Raw genomic sequence first — 25,340 nt, forward strand, 5'->3', positions numbered from 1 at the left:
CAAACCTCACCCACCCAAACCTCTCCCCCAAACCTCGCGCCCAAACCTCACCCACCCAAACCTCACTTCCAAACCTCGCACCTAAACCTCATCCACCCAAACCTCGCACCCAAACCTCTCCCCCAAACCTCTCCCCCAAACCTCGCACCCATACCTCGCACCCAAACCTCGCACCCAAACCTCGCACCCAAACCTTGCACCCAAATCTCGCAGCCAAACCTCGCACCCAAACCTCGCACCCAAACCTCGCACCCAAACCTCGCACCCAAACCTCGCACCCAAACCTCGCACCCAAATCTCGCACCCAAACATCTCCCCCAAACCTCTCCCCCAAACCTCTCCCCCAAACCTCTCCCCCAAACCTCTCCCCCAAACCTCTCTCCCAATCCTCTCACCCAAACCTCTCCCCCAAACCTCTGCCCCAATCCTCTCACCCAAACCTCGGACCCAAACGTCGCACCCAAACGTCGCACCCAAACCTCACCCACCCAAATCTCGCACCCAAACCTCACCCACCCAAACCTCGCACCCAAACTTCGCAGCCAAACCTCGCAGCCAAACCTCGCAGCCAAACCTCGCACCCAACCCTCGCACCCAACCCTCGCACCCAACCATCGCACCCAACCCTCGCACCCAAACCTCGCACCCAAACCTCGCACCCAAATCTCGCAACCAAACATCTCCCCCAAACCTCACACACAAACCTCTCACCCAAGCCACCCCCAAACCTCTCCCCCAAACCTCTCCCCCAAACCTCGCACCCAAATCTCGCAACCAAACATCTCCCCCAAACCTCACACACAAACCTCTCACCCAAACCACCCCCAAACCTCTCCCCCAAACCTCGCACCCAAACCTCACCCACCCAAACCTCGCATACAAACCGCGCACCCAACCTCTCCCATAAAGCTCGCAGCCAAACCTCTCCCCCAAACCTCTCCCCCAACCCTCGCAGCCAAACCTCTCCCCCAAACCTCACAACCAAACCGCTCCCCCAAACCTCTCCACCAAATCCTCCCCCAAACCTCTCCCCCAAACCTCCCCCCCAAACCTCCCCCCCAAACCTTGCACCCAAACCTCGCACCCAAACCTCGCACCCAAACCTCGCACCCAAACCTCACCCACCCAAACCTCACCCACCCAAACCTCTCCCCCAAACCTCGCGCCCAAACCTCACCCACCCAAACCTCACTTTCAAACCTCGCACCTAAACCTCATCCACCCAAACCTCGCACCCAAACCTCTCCCCCAAACCTCTCCCCCAAACCTCGCACCCATACCTCGCACCCAAACCTCGCACCCAAACCTCGCACCCAAACCTTGCACCCAAATCTCGCAGCCAAACCTCGCACCCAAACCTCGCACCCAAACCTCGCACCCAAACCTCGCACCCAAACCTCGCACCCAAACCTCGCACCCAAATCTCGCACCCAAACATCTCCCCCAAACCTCTCCCCCAAACCTCTCCCCCAAACCTCTCCCCCAAACCTCTCTCCCAATCCTCTCACCCAAACCTCTCCCCCAAACCTCTGCCCCAATCCTCTCACCCAAACCTCGGACCCAAACGTCGCACCCAAACCTCACCCACCCAAATCTCGCACCCAAACCTCACCCACCCAAACCTCGCACCCAAACTTCGCAGCCAAACCTCGCAGCCAAACCTCGCAGCCAAACCTCGCACCCAACCCTCGCACCCAACCCTCGCACCCAAACCTCGCACCCAAACCTCGCACCCAAATCTCGCAACCAAACATCTCCCCCAAACCTCACACACAAACCTCTCACCCAAACCACCCCCAAACCTCTCCCCAAAACCTCTCCCCCAAACCTCTCCCCCAAACCTCACCCCCAAACCTCTCCCCCAAACCTCTCCCCCAAACCTCTCCCCCAAACCTCTCCCCCAAACCTCTCCCCCAAACCTCTCCCCCAAACCTCTCCCCCAAACCTCTCCCCCAAACCTCTCCCCCAAACCTCTCTCCCAATCCTCTCTCCCAATCCTCTCACCCAAACCTCGGACCCAAACGTCGCACCCAAACCTCACCCACCCAAATCTCGCACCCAAACCTCACCCACCCAAACCTCGCACACAAACCGCGCACCCAACCTCTCCCATAAAGCTCGCAGCCAAACCTCTCCCCCAAACCTCTCCCCCAACCCTCGCAGCCAAACCTCTCCCCCAAACCTCACAACCAAACTGCTCCCCCAAACCTCTCCACCAAACCCTCCCCCAAACCTCTCCCCCAAACCTCCCCCCCAAACCTCCCCCCCAAACCTTGCACCCAAACCTCGCACCCAAACCTCGCACCCAAACCTCGCACCCAAACCTCGCACCCAAACCTCGCACCCAAACCTCACCCACCCAAACCTCTCCCCCAAACCTCGCGCCCAAACCTCACCCACCCAAACCTCACTTCCAAACCTCGCACCTAAACCTCATCCACCCATACCTCGCACCCAAACCTCGCACCCAAACCTCGCACCCAAACCTCGCACCCAAACCTCGCACCCAAACCTTGCACCCAAATCTCGCAGCCAAACCTCGCACCCAAACCTCGCACCCAAACCTCGCACCCAAACCTCGCACCCAAACCTCGCACCCAAATCTCGCACCCAAACATCTCCCCCAAACCTCTCCCCCAAACCTCTCCCCCAAACCTCTCCCCCAAACCTCTCCCCCAAACCTCTCTCCCAATCCTCTCACCCAAACCTCTCCCCCAAACCTCTGCCCCAATCCTCTCACCCAAACCTCGGACCCAAACGTCGCACCCAAACGTCGCACCCAAACCTCACCCACCCAAATCTCGCACCCAAACCTCACCCACCCAAACCTCGCACACAAACCGCGCACCCAACCTCTCCCATAAAGCTCGCAGCCAAACCTCTCCCCCAAAGCTCTCCCCCAAACCTCGCCCCCAAACCTCTCCCCCAAACCTCTCCCCCAAACCTCTCCCCCAAACCTCTCCCCCAAACCTCTCCCCCAAACCTCGCACCCAAACCTCGCACCCAAACCTCGCACCCAAACCTCGCACCCAAACCTCGCACCCAAACCTCGCACCCAAACCTCGCACCCAAACCTCGCACCCAAACCTCTCTCCCAATCCTCTCTCCCAATCCTCTCTCCCAATCCTCTCACCCAAACCTCGGACACAAACGTCGCACGCAAACGTCGCACCCAACCCTCACCCACCCAAATCTCGCACCCAAACCTCACCCACCCAAACCTCGCAAACAAACCGCGCACACAACCTCTCCCATAAAGCTCGCAGCCAAACCTCTCCCCCAAACCTCTCCCCCAAACCTCTCCCCCAAACCTCTCCCCCAAACCTCTCCCCCAAACCTCTCCCCCAAACCTCGCACCCAAACCTCGCACCCAAACCTCGCACCCAAACCTCGCACCCAAACCTCGCACCCAAACCTCTCCCCCAATCCTCTCTCCCAATCCTCTCACCCAAACCTCGGACCCAAACGTCGCACCCAAACCTCACCCACCCAAATCTCGCACCCAAACCTCACCCACCCGAACCTCGCACCCAAGCCTCGCACCCAAACGTCGCAGCCAAACCTCGCAGCCAAACCTCGCAGCCAAACCTCGCACCCAACCCTCGCACCCAACCCTCGCACCCAAACTACGCACCCAAATCTCGCAGCCAAACCTCACACACAAACCTCACACACAAACCTCTCACCCAAACCACCCCCAAAACTCTCCCCCAAACCTCTCCCCCAAACCTCCCCCCCAAACCTCTCCCCCAATCCTCTCACCCAAACCAAGCACCCAAACGTCGCCCCCAAACCTCACCCACCCAAATCTCGCACCCAAACCTCACCCACCCAAACCTCGCACACAAACCGCGCACCCAACCTCTCCCATAAAGCTCGCAGCCAAACCTCTCCCCCAAACCTCTCCACCAAACCTCTCCCCCAACCCTCGCAGCCAAACCTCTCCCCCAAACCTCACAGCCAAACCTCTCCCCCAAACCTCTCCACCAAACCCTCCCCCAAACCCCTCCCCAACACCTCGCCCCCAAACCTCTCCCCCAAACCACTCCCCCAAACCACCCCCCCAAACCACCCCCCCAAACCTCGCAACCAAACCTCGCAACCAAACCTCGCACCCAAACCTCACCCACCCAAACCTCGCACCCAAACCTCTCAGCCAAGCCTCCCCAAACCTCGCACCCAAACCTCGCACCCAAACCTCTCCCCCAAACCTCACACCCAAACCTCACCCACCCAAACCTCGCACCCAAACCTCACACCCAAACCTCTCCCCCAAACCTCACACCCAAACCTCACCCACCCAAACCTCGCACCCAAACCTCACACCCAAACCTCTCCCCCAAACCTCGCACCAAAACCTCGCGCCCAAACCTCACCCACCCAAACCTCATCCACCCAAACCTCGCACCCAAGCCTCGCACCCAAACCTCGCACCCATACCTCGCACCCAAACCTCGCACCCAAACCTCGCACCCAAACCTTGCACCCAAATCTCGCAGCCAAACCTCGCACCCAAACCTCGCAGCCAAACCTCGCAGCCAAACCTCGCACCCAACCCTCGCACCCAACCCTCGCACCCAACCCTCGCACCCAACCCTCGCACCCAAACCTCGCACCCAAATATCTCCCCCAAACCTCTCCCCCAAACCTCTCCCCCAAACCTCTCTCCCAATCCTCTCACCCAAACCTCGCACCCAAACGTCGCACCCAAACCTCACACCCAAACGTCGCACCCAAACCTCACCCACCCAAATCTCGCACCCAAACCTCACCCACCCAAACCTCGCACACAAACCGCGCACCCAACCTCTCCCATAAAGCTCGCAGCCAAACATCTCCCCCAAACCTCTCCTCCAAACCTCTCCTCCAAACCTCGCAGCCAAACCTCGCAGCCAAACCTCGCAGCCAAACCTCGCACCCAAACCTCGCACCCAAACCTCGCACCCAAACCTCGCACCCAAACCTCTCCCCCAAACCTCTCCCCCAATCCTCTCCCCCAATCCTCTCCCCCAATCCTCTCCCCCAATCCTCTCCCCCAATCCTCTCCCCCAATCCTCTCTCCCAATCCTCTCTCCCAATCCTCTCACCCAAACCTCGGACCCAAACGTCGCACCCAAACGTCGCACCCAAACCTCACCCACCCAAATCTCGCACCCAAACCTCACCCACCCAAATCTCGCACCCAAACCTCACCCACCCAAACATCTCCCCCAAACCTCACACACAAACCTCTCACCCAAACCACCCCCAAACCTCTCCCCCAAACCTCTCCCCCAAACCTCTCTCCCAATCCTCGGACCCAAACGTCGCACCCAAACCTCGCAGCCAAACCTCTCCCCCAAACCTCTCCCCCAAACCTTGCACCCATACCTCGCACCCAACCCTCGCACCCAAACCTCGCAGCCAAACCTCGCACCCAAACCTCTCCCCCAAACCTCTCCCCCAAACCTTGCACCCAACCCTCGCACCCAAACCTCGCACCCCAATCTCGCAGCCAAACATCTCCCCCAAACCCCTCCCCCAAACCTCTCTCCCAATCCTCGGACCCAAACGTCGCACCCAAACCTCACCCACCCAAATCTCGCACCCAAACCTCACCCACCCAAACCTCGCACCCAACCCTCGCACCCAACCCTCGCACCCAAATCTCGCAGCCAAACATCTCCCCCAAACCTCTCCCCCAAACCACCCCCAAACCTATCCCCCAAACCTCTCCCCCAAACCACCCCCAAACCCCTCCCCCAAACCTCTCTCCCAATCCTCTCACCCAAACCTCGCACCCAAACGTCGCACCCAAACCTCACACCCAAACGTCGCACCCAAACCTCACCCACCCAAATCTCGCACCCAAACCTCACCCACCCAAACCTCGCACACAAACCGCGCACCCAACCTCTCCCATAAAGCTCGCAGCCAAACATCTCCCCCAAACCTCTCCTCCAAACCTCTCCTCCAAACCTCGCAGCCAAACCTCGCAGCCAAACCTCTCCCCCAAACCTCTCCCCCAAACCTCTCCCCCAAACCTCTCCCCCAATCCTCTCCCCCAATCCTCTCCCCCAATCCTCTCCCCCAATCCTCTCCCCCAAACCTCTCCCCCAATCCTCTCCCCCAATCCTCTCCCCCAATCCTCTCTCCCAATCCTCTCTCCCAATCCTCTCACCCAAACCTCGGACCCAAACGTCGGACCCAAACGTCGCACCCAAACCTCACCCACCCAAATCTCGCACCCAAACCTCACCCACCCAAACCTCGCACCCAAACCTCGCACCCAAACTTCGCAGCCAAACCTCGCAGCCAAACCTCGCACCCAACCCTCGCACCCAACCCTCGCACCCAAACTACGCACCCAAATCTCGCAGCCAAACATCTCCCCCAAACCTCTCCCCCAAACCTCTCCTCCAAACCTTGCACCCATACCTCGCACCCAACCCTCGCACCCAAACCTCGCAGCCAAACCTCGCACCCAAACTTCTCCCCCAAACCTCTCCCCCAAACCTTGCACCCATACCTCGCACCCAACCCTCGCACCCAACCCTCGCACCCAAACCTCGCACCCCAATCTCGCAGCCAAACATCTCCCCCAAACCCCTCCCCCAAACCTCTCTCCCAATCCTCGGACCCAAACGTCGCACCCAAACCTCACCCACCCAAATCTCGCACCCAAACCTCACCCACCCAAACCTCGCACACAAACCGCGCACCCAACCTCTCCCATAAAGCTCGCAGCCAACTCCCCCAAACCTCTCCACCAAACCTCTCCCCCAACCCTCGCAGCCAAACCTCTCCCCCAAACCTCACAGCCAAACCTCTCACCCAAACCTCTCCACCAAACCCTCCCCCAAACCTCTCCCCAACACCTCGCCCCCAAACCTCTCCCCCAAACCACTCCCCCATACCTCTCAGCCAAACCTCCCCCCAAACCTTGCACCCAAACCTCACCCACCCAAACCTCGCACCCAAACCTCACACCCAAACCTCTCACCCAAACCTCGCGCCCAAACCTCGCGCCTAAACCTCACCCACCCAAACCTCTCGCACCCAAACCTCACCCCCAAACCTCTCCCCCAAACCTCTCCCCCAAACCTCTCCCCCAAACCTCGCACCCAAACCTCGCAGCCAAACCTCGCAGCCAAACCTCGCAGCCAAACCTCGCACCCAAACCTCGCACCCAAACCTCGCAGCCAAACCTCGCCCCCAAACCTCTCCCCCAAACCTCTCCCCCAAACCTTGCACCCATACCTCGCACCCAACCCTCGCACCCAAACCTCGCACCCAAACCTAGCACCCAAACCTCGCACCCAAATCTCGCAGCCAAACATCTCCCCCAAACCCCTCCCCCAAACCTCTCTCCCAATCCTCTCACCCAAACCTCACACCCAAACGTCGCACCCAAACCTCACCCACCCAAATCTCGCACCCAAACCTCACCCACCCAAACCTCGCACACAAACCGCGCACCCAACCTCTCCCATAAAGCTCGCAGCCAAACCTCTCCCCCAAACCTCTCCCCCAAACCTCTCCTCCAAACCTCTCCCCCAAACCTCGCCCCCAAACCTCTCACCCAAACCTCTCACCCAAACCTCTCACCCAAACCTCTCCCCCAAACCTCTCCCCCAAACCTCTCCTCCAAACCTCTCCCCCAAACCTCTCCCCCAAACCTCTCCCATAAACCTCGCTCCCAAACCTCGCACCCAACCCTCGCACCCAAACCTCGCACCCAAACCTCGCACCCAAATCTCGCAGCCAAACATCTCCCCCAAACCTCTCACCCAAACCACCCCCAAACCTCTCCCCCAAACCTCTCCCCCAAACCTCTCACCGAAACCTCTCACCCAAACCTCGGACCCAAACGTCGCACCCAAACGTCGCACCCAAACCTCACCCACCCAAATCTCGCACCCAAACCTCACCCACCCAAACCTCGCACACAAACCGCGCACCCAACCTCTCCCATAAAGCTCGCAGCCAAACCTCTCCCCCAACCCTCGCAGCCAAACCTCTCCCCCAAACCTCTCCCCCAAACCCTCCCCCAAACCTCTCCCCAACACCTCGCCCCCAAACCTCTCCCCCAAACCACTCCCCCAAATCTCTCCCCCAAACCTCCCCCCCAAACCTCGCACCCAAACCTCGCACCCAAACCTCACCCACCCAAACCTCGCACCCAAACCTCGCACCCATACCTCTCAGCCAAACCTCCCCCCAAACCTCGCACCCAAACCTCGCACCCAAACCTCTCCCCCAAACCTCACCCACCCAAACCTCACCCACCCAAACCTCGCGCCCAAACCTCACCCACCCAAACCTCACCCACCCAAACCTCACCCACCCAAACCTCCCACCCAAACCTCCCACCCAAACCTCGCACCCAAACCTCGCACCCAAACCTCGCACCCAAACCTCGCACCCAAACCTCGCACCCAAACCTCGCACCCAAACCTCGCAGCCAAACCTCGCAGCCAAACCTCGCACCCAACCCTCGCACCCAACCCTCGCACCCAAACCTCGCACCCAAATCCCGCAGCCAAACCTCTCCCCCAAACCTCTCCCCCAAACCTCTCCCCCAAACCTCTCCCCCAAACCTCTCTCCCAATCCTCTCTCCCAATCCTCTCACCCAAACCTCACACCCAAACCTCACCCACCCAAATCTCGCACCCAAACCTCACCCACCCAAACCTCGCACACAAACCGCGCACCCAACCTCTCCCATAAAGCTCGCAGCCAAACCTCTCCCCCAAACCTCTCCCCCAAACCTCTCCTCCAAACCTCGCAGCCAAACCTCTCCCCCAAACCTCACAGCCAAACCTCTCCCCCAAACCTCTCCACCAAACCCTCCCCCAAACCTCTCCCCCAAACCTCGCCCCCAAACCTCGCCCCCAAACCTCTCCCCCAAACCTCTCCCATAAAGCTCGCAGCCAAACCTTGCAGCCAAACCTCTCCCCCAAATCTTGCAACCAAACCTCTCACCCAAACTTCTCCACCCAAACCTTGCACCCAAACGTCGCACCCAAGCCTCTCCCCAAACCTCTCCTCCAAACCTCTCACCCAAACCTCACCCACCCAAACCTCTCCCCCAAACCTCACCCACCCAAACCTCGCACCCAAACCTTGCACCCAAACCTCGCACCCAAACCTCGCACCCAAACCTCGCACCCAAACCTCTCACTGGTGCAGAGACTCACACCTTGGTGGGACCTAGTTCTAGAGGAGCCTCTGGTCACTGCCTAGTGAGCACAGCACGCAATCTGCTCCGCAGCAAGAGGAGGCAGGGACATCCGAGATTAGAGGTCTGGAGGCCACGATTCTGTTGAGTCTGAGTCAGCTGTCGAGCCTCCAGTCTCAGTTCTAACTCAGTTGGGGGTTGAGAGGGGCTGGTTTAGCACACTGGGCTAAATAGCTGGCTTTTAAAGCAGACCAAGGCAGGCCAGCAGCACGGTTCAATTCCCATACCAGCCTCCCCGAACAGGGGCTGGAATGTGGGGACGAGGGGCTTTTCACAGTAACTTCATTTGAAGCCTACTTGTGACAATAAGCGATTTTCATTTCATTTCATTTCATTTTCAGTTGGTGGAGCTGCAATGACAAATTCGGGGATATCAGGAAGGGGTGTTAGCTGAATTCCTCAGATTGCAACGGGCAATGAAGGAGTCTGTCTTCAATCCGAGGTCGTAGTGCCAATGCACCTAGATCAACCCTTGGTCCTGGACATCGGTCCTGTATTGCTCAAAGCATGCATAGAATGTGTTGAGCTCATCAGGGAGGGGTGCGGGTGCGTTGGGGTCAGCGATTTTACATGCCTTCATCTTGTAGCCCGTTATGTCTTGCAGACCTTGCCATAGTCGAAGGAGGTCCGTGTGGCTCGCCTGGGATTCGAGCTTAGTCTCGTACTGTCTTTTGGCATCTTTGATGGATCTCCTTAGATCATATCTGGCTTTCTTGTAGAGGTCAGGGTCGCCTGACTTGAACGCCTCAGACCTAGACTTCAGCGAGCAGTGGATATCCCTGTTCATCCAGGGTTTCCTGTTGGGAAACACGCGGATTTGCTTCTTTGGCACCCAGTCTTCTACACACTTACTAATGAAGTCAGTTACTGTAGTGGTGTACTTGTTCAAGTGAGCAAACACCTGGGATCTTTTAACAAGGTCATTTAGCCCCCTCACAACAGTAGATCTCTGAACCCCCCCCCCCTCCTCTATTAAGATCTGCCATATCCACCTTCTGAGGAGACACAGTGTGATCCAGGCAGTCACAATTCCAAGGCCCACCCACCCAAAATGGCCACCGTCACAACCCTCACCCCAATCCATCAACAAAGAAACATGCATCACCACCATTCAACCCTCCCCTCCCCCCCTCGGCTTCCGATCCACCACCCACCGCCCCCTGCTCCCTCCTCCCTCTCCCCTTCGATCAGTCAGCCAACCCACCGAACTCCAAAGACCCCCTCCCCCCTCTGCCTCTAAAGAGACAATCCGGTCGCTGCGGTCCGAGACTACACTCTCCACCTCCCGAATCACTGCTCCACCCTCACTATCGCCATGCGAAGGGGAGCTTCTGGAATTCTCCCACGGTGAATTTCATTAGCTTTGCCGGAGGAGAAACCAGCCACCTTGTGCAGACCGCTCACCTCATGGCCACCACCGGAAGTTGGATAAATATTTTACTGATGTTCTCAGCGTGTTGCCATTGACAGCTGTAGGGCACAATCGCTACCTGGTTTTGCGAAGCTGTAAAACAGATTTCACGCTCCTGCCCACCGTTTGGCCCATCACAAACAGGTGCAGGAAATCACAGCCAACGTTCAGGAAAGGTGTGAAGAAAAGAAGGCAGTCTGGCGGTATTGATTAAAGAGAATATTGCTGTGCTGGGGAAAATAGATCAGTAGCATCAAGGACAGAATCTATTTGGCTAGAGCAAAGGAACAAAAGAAATGGTGCAAGGTGAAGTCTATAGGCCAACAACAAATGAGAAAGGTGCCAAGGAATAGATTTGCAAGGAAAATACAGACGAGTGAAAGTATTACAGTGTATTTTAATGGGGAACTTTAATTATCTGAATATTGATTGGGATAGTTCAGTGTAAAGAGCAGACAGGGGCAAGAGTTCCTAGACTTTGGTCAGAAATTTCCTACATCAGTATGTGTCCAGTCCAATGAGACAGTGGGACAGTATTAGACCTGGTTTTGGGGAATGAGGTGTGAGTTGAGGAACATTTTGGGGACAGTAATATTTGGATTATAAGCTTTAGGATGGCTACGGAAAAGGACAATGAATAATCCAGAGTAAGAATAATGAACGGAGGAAAGAGGGGATCTGTGCCAGATCGTTTGGATTGGATTAATTCCACAGTTGGCGGGAAAAACAGTGACTCAATAATGGGCCACTTTAAAGAAGAGATACTTCAGACCCGGTTGAGATATATTCCCACAAAGAGGAAAGGTAGGGCAAACAAACCCTATAAGAGAGACAGAGATAGAGATTAGGATGTGGAAGAAAAGTGTGTCTATAACAGGTGGATAATAGATGTGCAGGTCCAAAGATGCGCAGGTGAGTTGGATTGACCATGCTAAAAAATTGCCCCTTGGTGTCCAAGGGGATGTGCAGATTAGGTGGGGTTACGGGGCTGGGGTAGGGCAGTGGGCCTAGATAGCGAGTTCTTTCAGAAGGTCGGTGCAGACTCGCGGGGTTAAATGGCCTCCTTCTCTACTGGAGGGATTCTGATACAGGTTGACTTGAGAAGGTTCAGAAGGGCAAGTGAAAAAGCAAAGACAGAGGGCTGGATTCTCCGATTCTGCGGCTATATCCAGAGCATGTGTCTAGTCATACGACGGAAAGGTAGGCACCACCCTCGCACCAATGCTCCGCCCGGGGGGGCGGGGGGGGGGGGGGCTAGCAGCCTCACCACATAAAACCTCCGACATTCCATGCAGATACGGTCGGAGAATTGCCGGGTCCGCATGCGGACGGCGATGACCTGCAGCGATCGTGCCGCATAACATGGCGCCGGCCACGTGAGGACCTGGCCTGCCAGATAGTGGCTCCCTGTAACCTCCCCCCTCTCCACCCCCGGACCACCCCCCACCAGTCCCCCCAGCTCCCGCTGAAGCCCCCCGGCCAGTGGAACGGTTCCCCCCCCTCCTCCTGACTGTGGAAGCACTGGACACTGTCCGCAGCCGCCACGCGAGGTTGACTAAACCACAGAACACAAATGATCCGTGCCGTCGGGAAGTCGGCCCATCGGAGGCGGAGCATCGGGGAGGGCCTTCAAGTGACATCCTGAGGCCATCTCAATGGCATGCAGCGTAATCACCGATGACGCTGTTTTAGAGGGTGCGCGGCATCCGAAAACAGGCACCGTCCCCGATTCCGGCGCCAAAAGGGATTCTCCGCCCAATCGCCGAATGTGATTTTGACATCGGCAATCGGAGAATCCTGCCCAGAGTAACAAAGAGAGAGCTTGAAAATAAACTGCCAGCAAACATAAAAGGGAATCCCAGAGATATCTAGAGGCATATGATTGGTGGTAAAAGGAGTAGTGGGGCTGATTAGGGATTAAAAAGGGGATTTATGAGGGCTTTTGCGAGGCAACAGGTGAGGGAATTCCCGCAGCTCCCGACACAAGAGGTGCAGGACAGAGTGATCTCAAAGACATGGGTGGGGGATGGTAAGGTGTCGGATATATATAGGGAAATGAGGGACGAAGGGGAGACTATGGTAGATGAACTAAAAGGGAAATGGGAAGAAGAGCTGGGGGAGGAGATCGAGGAGGGGCTGTGGGCAGATGCCCTAAGCAGGGTAAACTCATCGTCCTCGTGTGCCAGGCTAAGCCTGATTCAGTTTAAGGTATTACACAGGGTGCATATGACTGGAGCACGGCTCAGTAAATTTTTTGGGGTGGAGGATAGGTGTGCGAGGTGCTCGAGAAGCCCAGCGAATCATACCCATATGTTTTGGTCATGCCCGGCACTACAGGGGTTTTGGATGGGGGTGACAAAGGTGCTTTCAAAAGTAGTAGGAGTCCGGGTCGAACCAAGCTGGGGGTTGGCTATATTTGGGGTTGCACAAGAGCCGGGAGTGCAGGAGGCGAGAGAGGCCGATGTTTTGGCCTTTGCGTCCCTAGTAGCCCGGCGCAGGATATTGCTAATGTGGAAAGAAGCCAAGCCCCCGGGGGTGGAGACCTGGATAAATGACATGGCGGGGTTTATAAAGCTAGAGCGGATTAAGTTCGTCCTAAGGGGGTCGGCTCAAGGGTTCACCAGGCGGTGGCAACCGTTCGTCGAATACCTCGCAGAAAGATAGACGGAATGGAAAAAAGAAGGCAGCAGCAGCAGCCCAGGATCGGGGGGTGGGGGGGGGGGGGGGGGTGGGGGGGGAGGAGGAACCAGAAGGACTCTCAGGGTTGTTAATATATACTGTATAGTATGTATAGGTCGTTGCTACAGATAATTATATATTGGACTGTTAAATTATATTTTTGGAGAGTGTTACTTGTGATAAGGCAGTTGCCAATTAGGGCTAGTTTTCATTTTTGTTATTTATTATTTATTCATTTTTTGTTTATAAAATAGGTCATTGTTATTTGTGTTGTTATAATATTGTGTAAAGGATGCACAATGTACTGTGTTGGTTGACCAAAAATTTTCAATAAAATATTTAATAAAAAAAAAGGGGGGATTTATACGTGGAGGCAGAGAGCATAGCTGAGGTATTAAATTAATACTTTGTATCTGTCTTTACCAAGAAAGAAGATGCTTCCTAGCTCATGGTGAAAGGGGAGGCTATTCAGACACGTTAAGGGCTTAAAGCTGATAAGGAAGAGGCATTGGATGTGCTGTCTGTACTTGGAGTTGACAAGACACCAGAAACAGATATGCATCCAAGGATATTGAGGGAAATGAATAAAAATATTAAATGCGGAAATTGTGAAGGCGCTGACCTCTACAGGGACAAAGTGCTTATTCAGTCACACTCTGTACCTCCACAAGATTTCCTTTTTTGTCTGATATAAGCTTCTAGCTATCTTTATACACGTGTAAAAGATTGTTGGGTACTTTTATTTTAGCCATTAATCTCTTGCACTCTTTATTTGCCCTTCTTATGTCCTTTTTTCATGTCTGTCTCCACTCTCTGTTTCTATCTTGGTTTCTACTCTATTCTGTAACTGACATCTGTTGTAAATACCCTTTTTTAGTTTTATTTGAATCTCTGTTTCCTTTGTCATCCAGGGAGTTCTCATTATGTCTGTCCTGTCTTTCCTGCTGATAGGAATATGATTGGTTTGAGGTGTGTCCATCTTGTAGTTCAGCCATTGCTCAGACACTACTTTCTCGGCCAGTCTGTGTTTCCAGTCCACCTGTGTTAGATCACTTTGCAAATCACTGAAATTGGCTGCTTTCTGGTTGAGTATTTCCACCTTTAAAATTTCAACAAAGAACAAAGAAATGTACAGCACAGGAACAGGCCCTTCGGCCCTCCAAGCCCGTGCCGACCATGCTGCCCGACTAAACTACAATCTTCTACACTTCCTGGGTCCGTATCCCTCTATTCCCATCCTATTCATGTATTTGTCAAGATGCCCCTTAAATGTCACTATCGTCCCTGCTTCCACCACCTCCTCCGGTAGAGAGTTCCAGGCACCCACTACCCTCTGCGTAAAAAACTTGCCTCGTACATCTACTCTAAACCTTGCCCCTCTCACCTTAAACCTATGCCCCCTAGTAATTGACCCCTCTACCCTGGGGAAAAGCCTCTGACTATCCACTCTGTCTATGCCCCTCATAATTTTGTATACCTCTTCGTTCCAGTGAGAAAAAACCGAGTTTATTCAACCGCTCCTCATAGCTAATGCCCTCCATACCAGGCAACATTCTGGTAAATCTCTTCTGCACCCTCTCTAAAGCCTCCACATCCTTCTGGTAGTGTGGCGACCAGAATTGAACACTATACTCCAAGTGTGGCCTAACTAAGATTCTATACAGCTGCAACATGACTTGCCAATTCTTATACTCAATGCCCCGGCCAATGAAGGCAAGCATGCCGTATGCCTTCTTGACTACCTTCTCCTTTCTTTGCCTCTTTCTGTGACTACTTTAAACTGAATTATTTTATGATCACTCTTACCCAGATCTTTTCTCACTAAAACACACTCCACCTCCCTACTTCGTTCCCAGAACTAGATCCGTCACAATTTCCTTCCTCGTTAGGTGAGAAAATGTAGATTTCAGGAAGTCCTCCCAGTGCACATTTTAGGATTTCACCCTCCTTACTCGTCACTCTGTTTCTTCCCAAGCAATATAGTTGGGGAATTGAAATCTCCTAACTAATATTATATTATTTTTACAGTTCTCTGTACTTTGCTTCTTTATTTCTTCCTTACTATTTGTGAATCAATAGTAAATTCCCGTCAATGTAACAGCTCCTTAACTCAAACTGAATCGATTCAGTTCTTAAACCTTCCAATAGATCATTCCTCTGTGTCACTGTATTGTAGCCTGATCAATACTGCCAGCCCTTCCAGAGTATTTCCCTGCCCTATCCCTCCTGAATAATAGTGTAGATAGGAATGTTTCATTTTTGTTTCTGCCTATGTTATAGTCACATTATCATAAAGCATGTGGAAACTTGCCCCTCGTCCTTATCAACCTTATTTATTAAACTCCTTACATTCCAATCCTCTGCTAATCAACTTTGCTTTTTTCCTTCAGCTTATCCCTGGTCTTTCTACATTTTTTGTTTTCTTGATGTGTATCTGTCCTAACCTTTATTTTCTAAAGTATTTTTATTAAGGTTTTGCAGAATTGTTCATAATAAAACAATAGTAACAATAATAACAAAACAAACTAGAGTGAACATTAACATAGTGCAAAAAGAGAATATACAATAACAATTAAATAGACATTACCCCATGCGACTCAGTCTTCCCACACCATCCTAATGAAGCACTCACACACACACCCCCCTCCCCCCCCTACGGATTGCTGCTGCTGACATTTTAATTTTCCCCGAGAAAGTCGACGAATGGCTGCCACCTAGTGTAGACCCTCTTCAGGCAAACTTTATTTTCTCGAGGCTGAGAAACCCAGCCATGTCGTTAACCGAAGTCTCTACACTTGGGGGCTTCAAGTCCCTCCACATTAATAAAATCCGTCTCCGGGCTACTAGGGAGGCAAAGGCCAAGACGTCAGCCTCTTTCGCCCCCTGAACTCCCGGGTCTTCTGACACTCCAAAGATCGCTATCTCTGGACTCGGCACCACCCGTGTGTTAGGCACCTTGGACATTGCCCTCGCGAACCCTTGCCAGAACTCTCTAAGCTTCGGGCATGCCCAGAACATGTGGATATGGTTTGCAGGGCTGCCCTTGCACCTCATACAACTGTCTTCTCCCCCAAAAAACTTGCTCATTCTCGCTGCCGTCATGTGTGCCCGGTGGACCACCTTAAATTGAATTAGACTGAGCCTGGCACATGATGAGGAGGAATTAACCCTGCCCAGGACCTCTGCCCACAGACCCGCTTCCAACTCCTCACCTAGCTCCTCCTCCCACTTGCCCTTGAGTTCCTCCACCGAGGTTTGTTCCACCTCCTGTAGTTCCTGGTAGATATCTGACACCATCCCCTCCCTCACGCAGGTGCCGGAGACCACCCTGTCCTGTAACCTCAGTGGCGGCAGCGTCGGAAAGGCCACTACCTGTTTTTTCAAGAAGGCTCGTACTTGCAGATATTTAAAGGCATTTCCTGGCAGCAGATTAAATTTGTCCTCTAGCGCCTTCAAACTGGGAAAGCTTCTGTCTATGAACAGATCTCCCATCCTTCTGATGCCTGCCCTCTGCCAGCTCTGGAACACACCATCCATCCTACCCGGGACAAATCTGTGGTTGTTACATATCGGGGTCCAGACCGATGCTCCCTCCACCTTCTTGTACCTCCTCCACTGTCCCCAGATCCGCAGTGTCGCCACCACCACCGGACTTGTGGAGTAACGGCTCAGCGAGAACGGCAAAGGAGCCGTTATCAAAGCTCCCAGACTAGTACCTTTACATGACGCTGCCTCCAGCTGCTCCCACACCGCCCGACCAACCCCGCCGCCCCCATCGCCCACTTCCTAATCATAGCTATATTGGCCGCCCAGTAGTAGTTGCGAAAGTTCGGCAACGCCAACCCATCCCCACCCCCAACTGTGCTCCAACAGTGATCTCCTTACTCGCGGGGTCTTATTCGCCCACACAAAGCCTGAAATGATCCTACTAATCCGCTTAAAAAAGGCCTTAGGGATAAAGATGGGGAGGCACTGAAAGACAAACAAAAATCTGGGGAGGACAGTCATTTTCACAGTCTGCACCCTCCCTACCAGTGACAGCGGGAGCATGTCCCACCTTTTAAAGTCCCCTTCCATTTGCTCCACCAACCGGGTCAGGTTGAGCCTGTGCAGGGCATCCCATTTCCTGGCCACCTGTATACCCAGGTAACGAAAACTTTTCTCTACCATACTGGCGGCAGCTCTTTCAGTCTCTCCTCCTGCCCCTTGGCCTGGATCACAAACAACTCACTCTTTCCTATGTTCAGTTTGTACCCTGAAAAACTACCAAAATCCCTCAGGATCCACAGAACCTCCCCCATCCCCTCCACAGAGTCCGAAATGTACAGGAGCAAATCATCCGCGTATAGCGAGACCCGATGTTCCAACCCCCTCCACCCCCAAAACCAGTCCCCGCCAATTCCTCGAGGCTCTCAGCGCCATAGCTAGCGGTTCTATAGCTAGGGCAAATAGTAACGGGGAGAGGGGACAGCCCTGCCTCGTTCCCCGGTGAAGCTTGAAGTACCCCGACCTCAGCCGGTTTATACATACACTTGCTACAGGCGCCTGGTACAGCAATTTCACCCAGCCAATAAAGCCCTCACCAAACCCGAACCTCCCCAGCGTTTCCCACAGGTACTCCCACTCCACCCGGTCAAAGGCTTTCTCTGCGTCCATCACTGTTACCACCTCCGCCTCCCCGCCCTCTGAGGGCATCATAATAATATTCAAAAGTCTCCGGACACTGGTATTGAGTTGTCTGCCTTTAACAAACCCAGTCTGGTCTTCCTCTATCACCCCTGGGACGCAATCCTCAACTCTTGTGGCCAGAATCTTAGCTAGCAATTTGGCATCCACGTTTAAAAGCGAAATCGGCCTGTATGACCCGCAATGTTCTGGGTCCTTCCCTCGTTTAAGAATGAGTGAGAGCAAGGCCTGTGACATTGTTGGGGGGAGGGTTCCTTTCTCTCTAGTCTCATTGAAGGCCCGCTCCACGCTGGAATATACCCGCTCCGCACTGGAATATACCCGCTCTGCGCTGGAATGTACCCGCTCCACGTTGGAATATACCTGCTCCGCGCTGGAATGTACCCGCTCCACGTTGGAACATACCTGCTCCACGCTGGATTACACCCGCTTCACGCAGGAATGTCCCCACTCCACAATGGAGGAAACCCACTCTGCGCTGGAATGTACCCGCTCCGTGCGGAAAGATACCGCTCCATGCTGGAATATACCCACTCCTCGCTGGAATATGCCCGCTCCGTGCTGGAATATACCCGCTCCGCGCTGAAATATGCCCGCTCCTCGCTGGAATATACCAGCTCCGCACTGGAATATGCCCGCTCCTCGCTGGAATATACCAGCTCCGCACTGGAATATGCCTGCTCCGCATGGCAATATACCCGCTCCTCGCTGGAATATACCCGCTCTGTGCTGTAATGTACCCGTTCCGTGCTGGAATATACCCATTCCGTGCTGGAATATACCCGCTCCGTGCTGGAATATACCCGTTTAGCGCTGGAATGTATCCGCTCCGCGCTGGAATATACCCGCTCCGCGCTGGAATGTACCCGCTCCGCGCTGAAATATACCCGCTCCACGCTGGAATGTACCCGCTCCGGGCTGGAATATACTCGCTCCGCGTGGGAAAGTACCCACTCCGCGCTGGAATGTACCCGCTCCGCGCTGGAATATACATGCTCCACGCTGGAATGTACCCGCTCTGAGCTGGAATATACCTGCTCCTCGGTGGAATACACCCACTCCACGCAGGAAAGTACCCACTCCGCACTGGAAGGTACCTGCTCCAAGCTGAAATGTACCCGCTCCGTGTAGGAAAGTACCCACTCCGCGCTGGAATATACCTGCTCCTCGGTGGAATACACCCGCTCCACGCAAGTAAGTACCCACTCCGCACTGGAATGTACCCGCTCCGCGCTGGAACGTACCTGCTCCAAGCTGAAATGTACCCGCTCTGAGCTGGAATGTACCCGCTCCGTGCTGGAATATGCCCCCTCCGCGCTGGAATATACCCGCTCCGCAGAGGAATGTACCCGCTCCGCGCTGGAATGTACCCACTTCGCGCTGGAATATACCCTATCTGCACTGGAATGTACCCGTTTCGCGCTGGAATACACCCTCTCCGCGCTGGAATGTACCCGTTCCGCGCTCGAATATACCCTCTCCGCGCTGGAGTACACCCGCTCCGCGCAGGAATTTACCAGCTCTGCGCTGGAATGTACCCGTTCCGCGCTCGAATATACCCACTCCGCGCTGGAGTACACCCGCTGCGCGCAGGAATATACCTGCTCGGCGCTGGAATGTACCCGCTCCGCGCTGGAATGTACCCGCTCCGCGCTGGAATATACCCAGCGCTATACCCTCTCCACGCTGGAATATACCCGCTCCGCGCTGGAATACACCCGCTCCCCGCTGGAATACACCCGCTCCCCGCTGGAAAATACCCGCCCCGAGTTGGAATATACATGCTCCACGCTGGAATGTACCCGCTCCGAGCTGGAATATATATTAATGGAAAATGAGTGAAGATGGAACCCCAGAAGGAAAGTCAGTATTTTAAAAGGAAATCGCAACTTATTGTAAAAAACATTGAAACTCTTCCCATTTCTCACTGAAAGTCGTGCCTGGTTCTTGTGGTGTGTTCCATCTGGTTTTATTCATTAGTGGCCAGCACAAATAGACGTTTTGCAGTAACACACTTCTAAGGGAGATTCTGATTTAAAGATGCACATTTTAAAATAAAGCTTTATAATAAAGCCTCAAGTTGAACCAAAGGCGTTTCTGATCCAACAAAATACATTTGAAGTGTCGCCACTGCAGCAATGTGGGGAAATGCAGCAGCCAATCAATGCACAGCAAGATCCCCAAAACAGCAAAGAGATAGGTAACCTGTTTTCTGGTGTTGAAGGATAAATATACATGGCATCATAGAATCCCTACAGTGCGGAAGGAGGCCATTCGGCCCACCGAGGTTGCACCGACCCTCCGAAAGAGCTCTCTACCTGGACCCAGTACCCCACCTAACCTTTGGACACTAAGGGCAATTTAGCATGGCCAATCCACCTAACCTGCACATCTTTGGACTGTGGGAGGAAACCGGAGCACCTGGAGGAATCCCACTCAGACTCGAGGAGAACGTGCAGACTCCACATGGACAACCACCCATAGGTCGGAATCGAACCCTGGTCCCTGGCGCTGTGAGACTAACCACTGTGCCACCGTGCTGCTCAAAATTGCCCATATACTGTAAGAATCCTTCTATGCTTCATCCAAATTGTGCTGTGGGATATTTGAAATCCACCTGAGAGAGCAGACAAGACATCAGAATGACATCTAAGTAGACAGGTGGCACCTCTGATACTCTGGGAATGTCGCACCACAGGGTCAACCTGGGTTAGGTGCTCAAATCTCTGTGGGGGGACTTGAACCCATCTGAGAGTTACTACTGAGTGAGTCATGGCGGCCACTGTATGTAGACAAAGAGTTACCTATCTAAATTAATTAATCACCATGCCTCTGTGAGATCAGCCTCCGAAATACCTCCTTGTGAGGGTACAAAAACATTTCCATTTCCCTCGTTATCGTTTGTGGAATCGCTGAGCTTTCTGACTGGTCTCCGATATGTAACAATTGTTCATTACCTTCTAAAGTTATCAGAAGCTTTGCCTTGGGCGAGCGTGGTACAACAGATCTATGATTTAAACAAAAATGTTCCACCTAAAGCATTTCCTGCCTATAAACAAGAAACTGAAAATATTTGTGGACAAAAATTAAACAGAAAGTAATGTCAGAGATAAGATAACATCACACATGTTTACTGTCTGCAGCCACTGAACACTGAGTTATCCCACACACCTTACCCCCCTTCACAAACACACACATGTCCACGCACCCCCCCCCCCCCCCCCCCCAGCCCTCACCCCTACATTGTCAGTATCATCATTCAGGATTGCTGAGGGGTCTGATAAGGGGAGTTTAATGTTCACAGGATCAGAAATGAGTTGCATGGAGTGTGTGTCAACGGAGTCGCTGGAGTTGAGGAAACCAAGAAACAGCAAAATGACATTCACCACACACTCCATGACTTCATCGTCAGCCTTCATTTCAGGGGCAAATTCCCTCACTTTGTGAGCTAGTCAAACAAGTTTGTTTAAGGTTCGGAAATATCAAGTGTCAGCAAGTTCCAGAAAGCTCAGCAATAATCCCCAGGGAATTCCTTCATTAACTCCCAGAGATGTATTCCAATCTCCATCCCTCAAAATCAAGGGATTTGTGCTGGAGCTGGTCTAACAGGATGGGGGGGGGGGGGGGTGAACTGTCCTCGTGCTCAGTCCTGGGGAGGAGGGTATGCTGCACCTCTCTCAATGTGAAGTTGTTCTGACAGAAATGAGGATTGCTATTCAGCTAGGGAACTGAATCTAGCTAATTTCTGGTCTGCTAAGAGCTGCTGCCTTGCCTGCTTTATTGTATTTTATAGTGAATACCTGGGAGCATGTCAACGCTTGCACCTTCCAAGCTCTCGCTCAAACCTCGCTCTCCATGAGCCGGTGGAGAGGGAGGAGGACGTGGAATATGAGGGGATTCCAGGGGCACCAGACAGTAATATGTGTCAGTGAGGCCAGCAGGAAGCTGAGAGGGACACACACAATCACCCACAGCCCCTCACAGGAACCCAATACTCACTCACATTTTGCACAAACACAATAAATATAGAGATATGCATAACAGATGTAGGGATAGGTAATTTCATGTATCAATCTGTAAGTTTGTGTTATATACAGCTTACTCCCTATCTAGTGCATTGTTTTGCTTCATAAATTAAACACATTGAGATATTTCAGCCACTGCAACTTTTTAACCATTTCAACTTCCCCGTTGTAACTGCTATTTATGGACTGTGCAGTTTAAATCTAGATGCAATTGAACATTTTGCAATTTAATAAACCTTGGGCCAGTTACTACAGTTTCAGACCTGTACCGGGGCCACACGATGCAGCTGCAAACTTGTTTTACAAGAGGAAAGCTCCGCTCGCCTGAAATTCTATCAAAGAGCTGAAAAGGACACTTACCCGGCGATGCCCCTGTTGCCCCCGAGGAGTGGGCAATGAGCTACTGCTGCACACGAGCAATATCAAGCTGACCGTTCTCACCAACATCCTGACTGAGTGACTCTCTCAAACTAATCGTCTTTTATACACCAGCTCCGCTTTGTTCCTCGGATCCTGTTCTCAATTCACAGCTAGAAATATCACGTGGGCGTGTGTACGTCTCCATTAACCCCTCTTGGGTCAGTTTTCTATGTTAACCCCTTTTGGGCGTGTTTTCCATATTAACCCCTGTTGGGTCAGTTTTCTATATTAACCCCTGTTGGGCGTGTTTTCCATATTAACCCCTGTTGGGTCAGTTTTCTATATTAACTCCTGTTCGGTGAGTTTTCTATATTAACCCCCATTGTGCGCGTTTTCTATACTAACTCCCATTGGGTGAGTTTTTTATATTAACCCCCATTGTGTGTGTTTTCTATACTAACTCCCATTGGGTGAGTTTTCTGTATTCAGCCCCATTGTGTGTGTTTTACATATTAACCCGTTGGGTGAGTTTTCTATATTAACCCCCATTGTGTGTGTTTTCCATACTAACTCCCATTGGGTGAGTTTTCTGTATTCAGCCCCATTGTGTGTGTTTTACATATTAACCCGTTGGGTGAGTTTTCTATATTAACCCCCATTGTGTGTGTTTTCCATATTAACCCCCATTGTGTGTGTTTTCCATATTAACCCGTTGGGTGAGTTTTCTATATTAACCCCCATTGGGTGAGTTTTCTATATTAACCCCCATTGTGTGTTTTCCATATTTACCCCCATTGGGTGAGTTTTCTATATTAACCCCCATTGTGTGTGTTTTCCATATTTTCCCCCATTGGCGAGTTGTCTTTATTAACCCCCATTGTGTGTGTTTTCCATATTTACCCCCCCCCCCCCCGTGTGTGTGTTTTCCATATTTACCCCCATTAGCTGAGTTTTCTATATTAACCCCCATTGAGTGAGTGTTCTATGATAACCCCCATTGTGTGTGTTTTCCATATCAATACCCATTGGGTGCGTTTTCTGTATTAACCCCCATTGCGTGTGTTTTCCATATTAACCCTGTTGGGTCAATTTTCTATATTAACTCGTGTTCGGTGAGTATTCTATATTAACCCCCACTGTTTACCCCCATTGAGTGAGTTTTCTGTATTATCCCCCATTGTGTGTGTTTTCCATACTAACCCCCATTGGGTGAGTTTTCTATATTAACCTCCATTATGTGTGTTTTCCGTATTAACCCTGTTGGGTCAGTTTTCTATATTAACTCCTGTTTGCTGAGTATTCTATATTAACCCCCATTGTGTGTGTTTTCCATATTTACCCCCATTGGGTGAGGTTTCTATATTAACACCTATTGGGTGAGTTTTCTGTATTAACCCCTGTTGAGTCACCATTCTATATTAACACCTGTTGGACATGTTTCCTATATTAAACCCTGAGTTGAGTTTTCAATATTTGCCCCTGTTGGGTCAGTTTTCTATATTAATCCCTGTTGGGTCAGTTTCTATATTTGCCCCTGTTGCGCGTGCTTTCCATATTAACTCCTGTTGGATCAGTTTTCTGTTTAACCCCTATTGGGTTAATTTTCTGTTAAACGCCTATTGGGTAAATTTTCAATATTAACCCCTTTTTTGGTCAGTTTTCTATATTAACCCTTATTGGATCACTTTTCTATATTAATCTCTATTGGGTGAGTTTTCTATATTAACCCCATGTTGGGTCAGTTTTCTTTAACCCTTATTGGGTCAGTTTTCTATATTAACACCTATTTGGTAGTTTTCTATATTACCCCTATTGGGTCAGTTTTCTATACTAACCCGTTGGGTCAGTTTTCCATCTTAACTCCTGTTGGGTCAGTTTTCTACATTAACCACTGGTGGGTGAGTTTTCAATATTTGCCCCTGTTGGGTCAGTTTTCTATATTAACCCCTGTTGGGTCAGTTTTCTATGTTAGCCCCTGTTGAGTGTGTTTTCTATATTAAGTCTTGTTGGGTCAGTTTCCTATATAAATCCCTCTTGGGTCAGTTCTCTATATTAACCCCTGTTGGATCATTCATCTATATTAAGCCCGTTGGGTTTGTTTTCTACATTAACCCCGTTGGGTGAGTTTTCTATCTTAACCCCATTGGGTTTGTTTTCTATATTAACCCATTGGATTTGTGTTCTATATTAAAACTCGTGTAACAGCTTTTTAAAGAAATTGCTGCTGTCTTTCAGGATTTCTGTGGTAGGTGGATAGCCAGTGCTCCATTGACTCCGCTGCTGCAGCTTCCTCCTGCTCCAGCAGCTCCAGCTCATACAGCTGCAAGGCATTCCCCAGGGCTGCCGCGACTAGGAGGAAGGCCACCATTGCCAGTTGAATTCCAATATCCATTGTCTGCAGGGGATGAAAGGCAGACATGTTAGCATGGTGCGCACACCTGTGCCCAACCAGGTTCAATGGGCTACATAGTGGCCCAGGTTGGCACTGTGGACCATGCCAGCACATTCCCCCCTCCCCCCCGGGCCCTGTTGGTGGACGTAATCGTGGGGGCCTCTGGCCCTGGTTTCCATCCCTGCTGCCAGGGGTACCGTCAGCTGGCACTGCCCTTGTCAGTGGTATGCTCCACAGCCCCCGCCTGGTGCCTCCCTGTGGAGGCTACTGTGGTTGTGGCCCAGGGTGGGCTGTGTGATGACCCGCCGGTGGATGGCGACTGGTTGGGGGGTGGTATGGCGGAGGTTGGGGATGGTGGTGTGGGGCACCCATAAGGCCGGTGTCACTTTGCAGAACCAGGGCCAAGATGGGTGGTTACAGGGGTCCGCAGCAAAATGGCTGCCTTGCAGGCCACAGCAATGGCAATCCATGCCTAGGCACTGCCTCGGTCCCGTAGGAGGGTCAGCCCGGCCCTGCAGCCCGTTTCCCTGTCCCCCCCACCCTAGGTCTGGCAGGGCCTCCTCACT

General features: G+C 52.5%; 1 protein-coding gene across 1 annotated transcript in view; it reads right to left on the minus strand.

Moving 5' to 3' along the window:
• The window catches only part of mmp11a (matrix metallopeptidase 11a), a 176,883-nt gene extending 154,328 nt beyond the window's left edge, over nt 1-22,555 (minus strand). The window contains exon 1 of the mRNA XM_072499785.1: nt 22,383-22,555. Within this exon, the coding sequence (XP_072355886.1) occupies nt 22,383-22,469 (87 nt within the window). The 5' untranslated portion in view covers nt 22,470-22,555. The remainder of the gene's footprint in view (nt 1-22,382) is intronic.
• Nucleotides 22,556-25,340: the final 2,785 nt, after the last annotated feature.

The sequence above is a fragment of the Scyliorhinus torazame genome, chromosome 1, assembly GCF_047496885.1.
Source record: "Scyliorhinus torazame isolate Kashiwa2021f chromosome 1, sScyTor2.1, whole genome shotgun sequence".
NCBI lineage: Eukaryota > Metazoa > Chordata > Chondrichthyes > Carcharhiniformes > Scyliorhinidae > Scyliorhinus > Scyliorhinus torazame.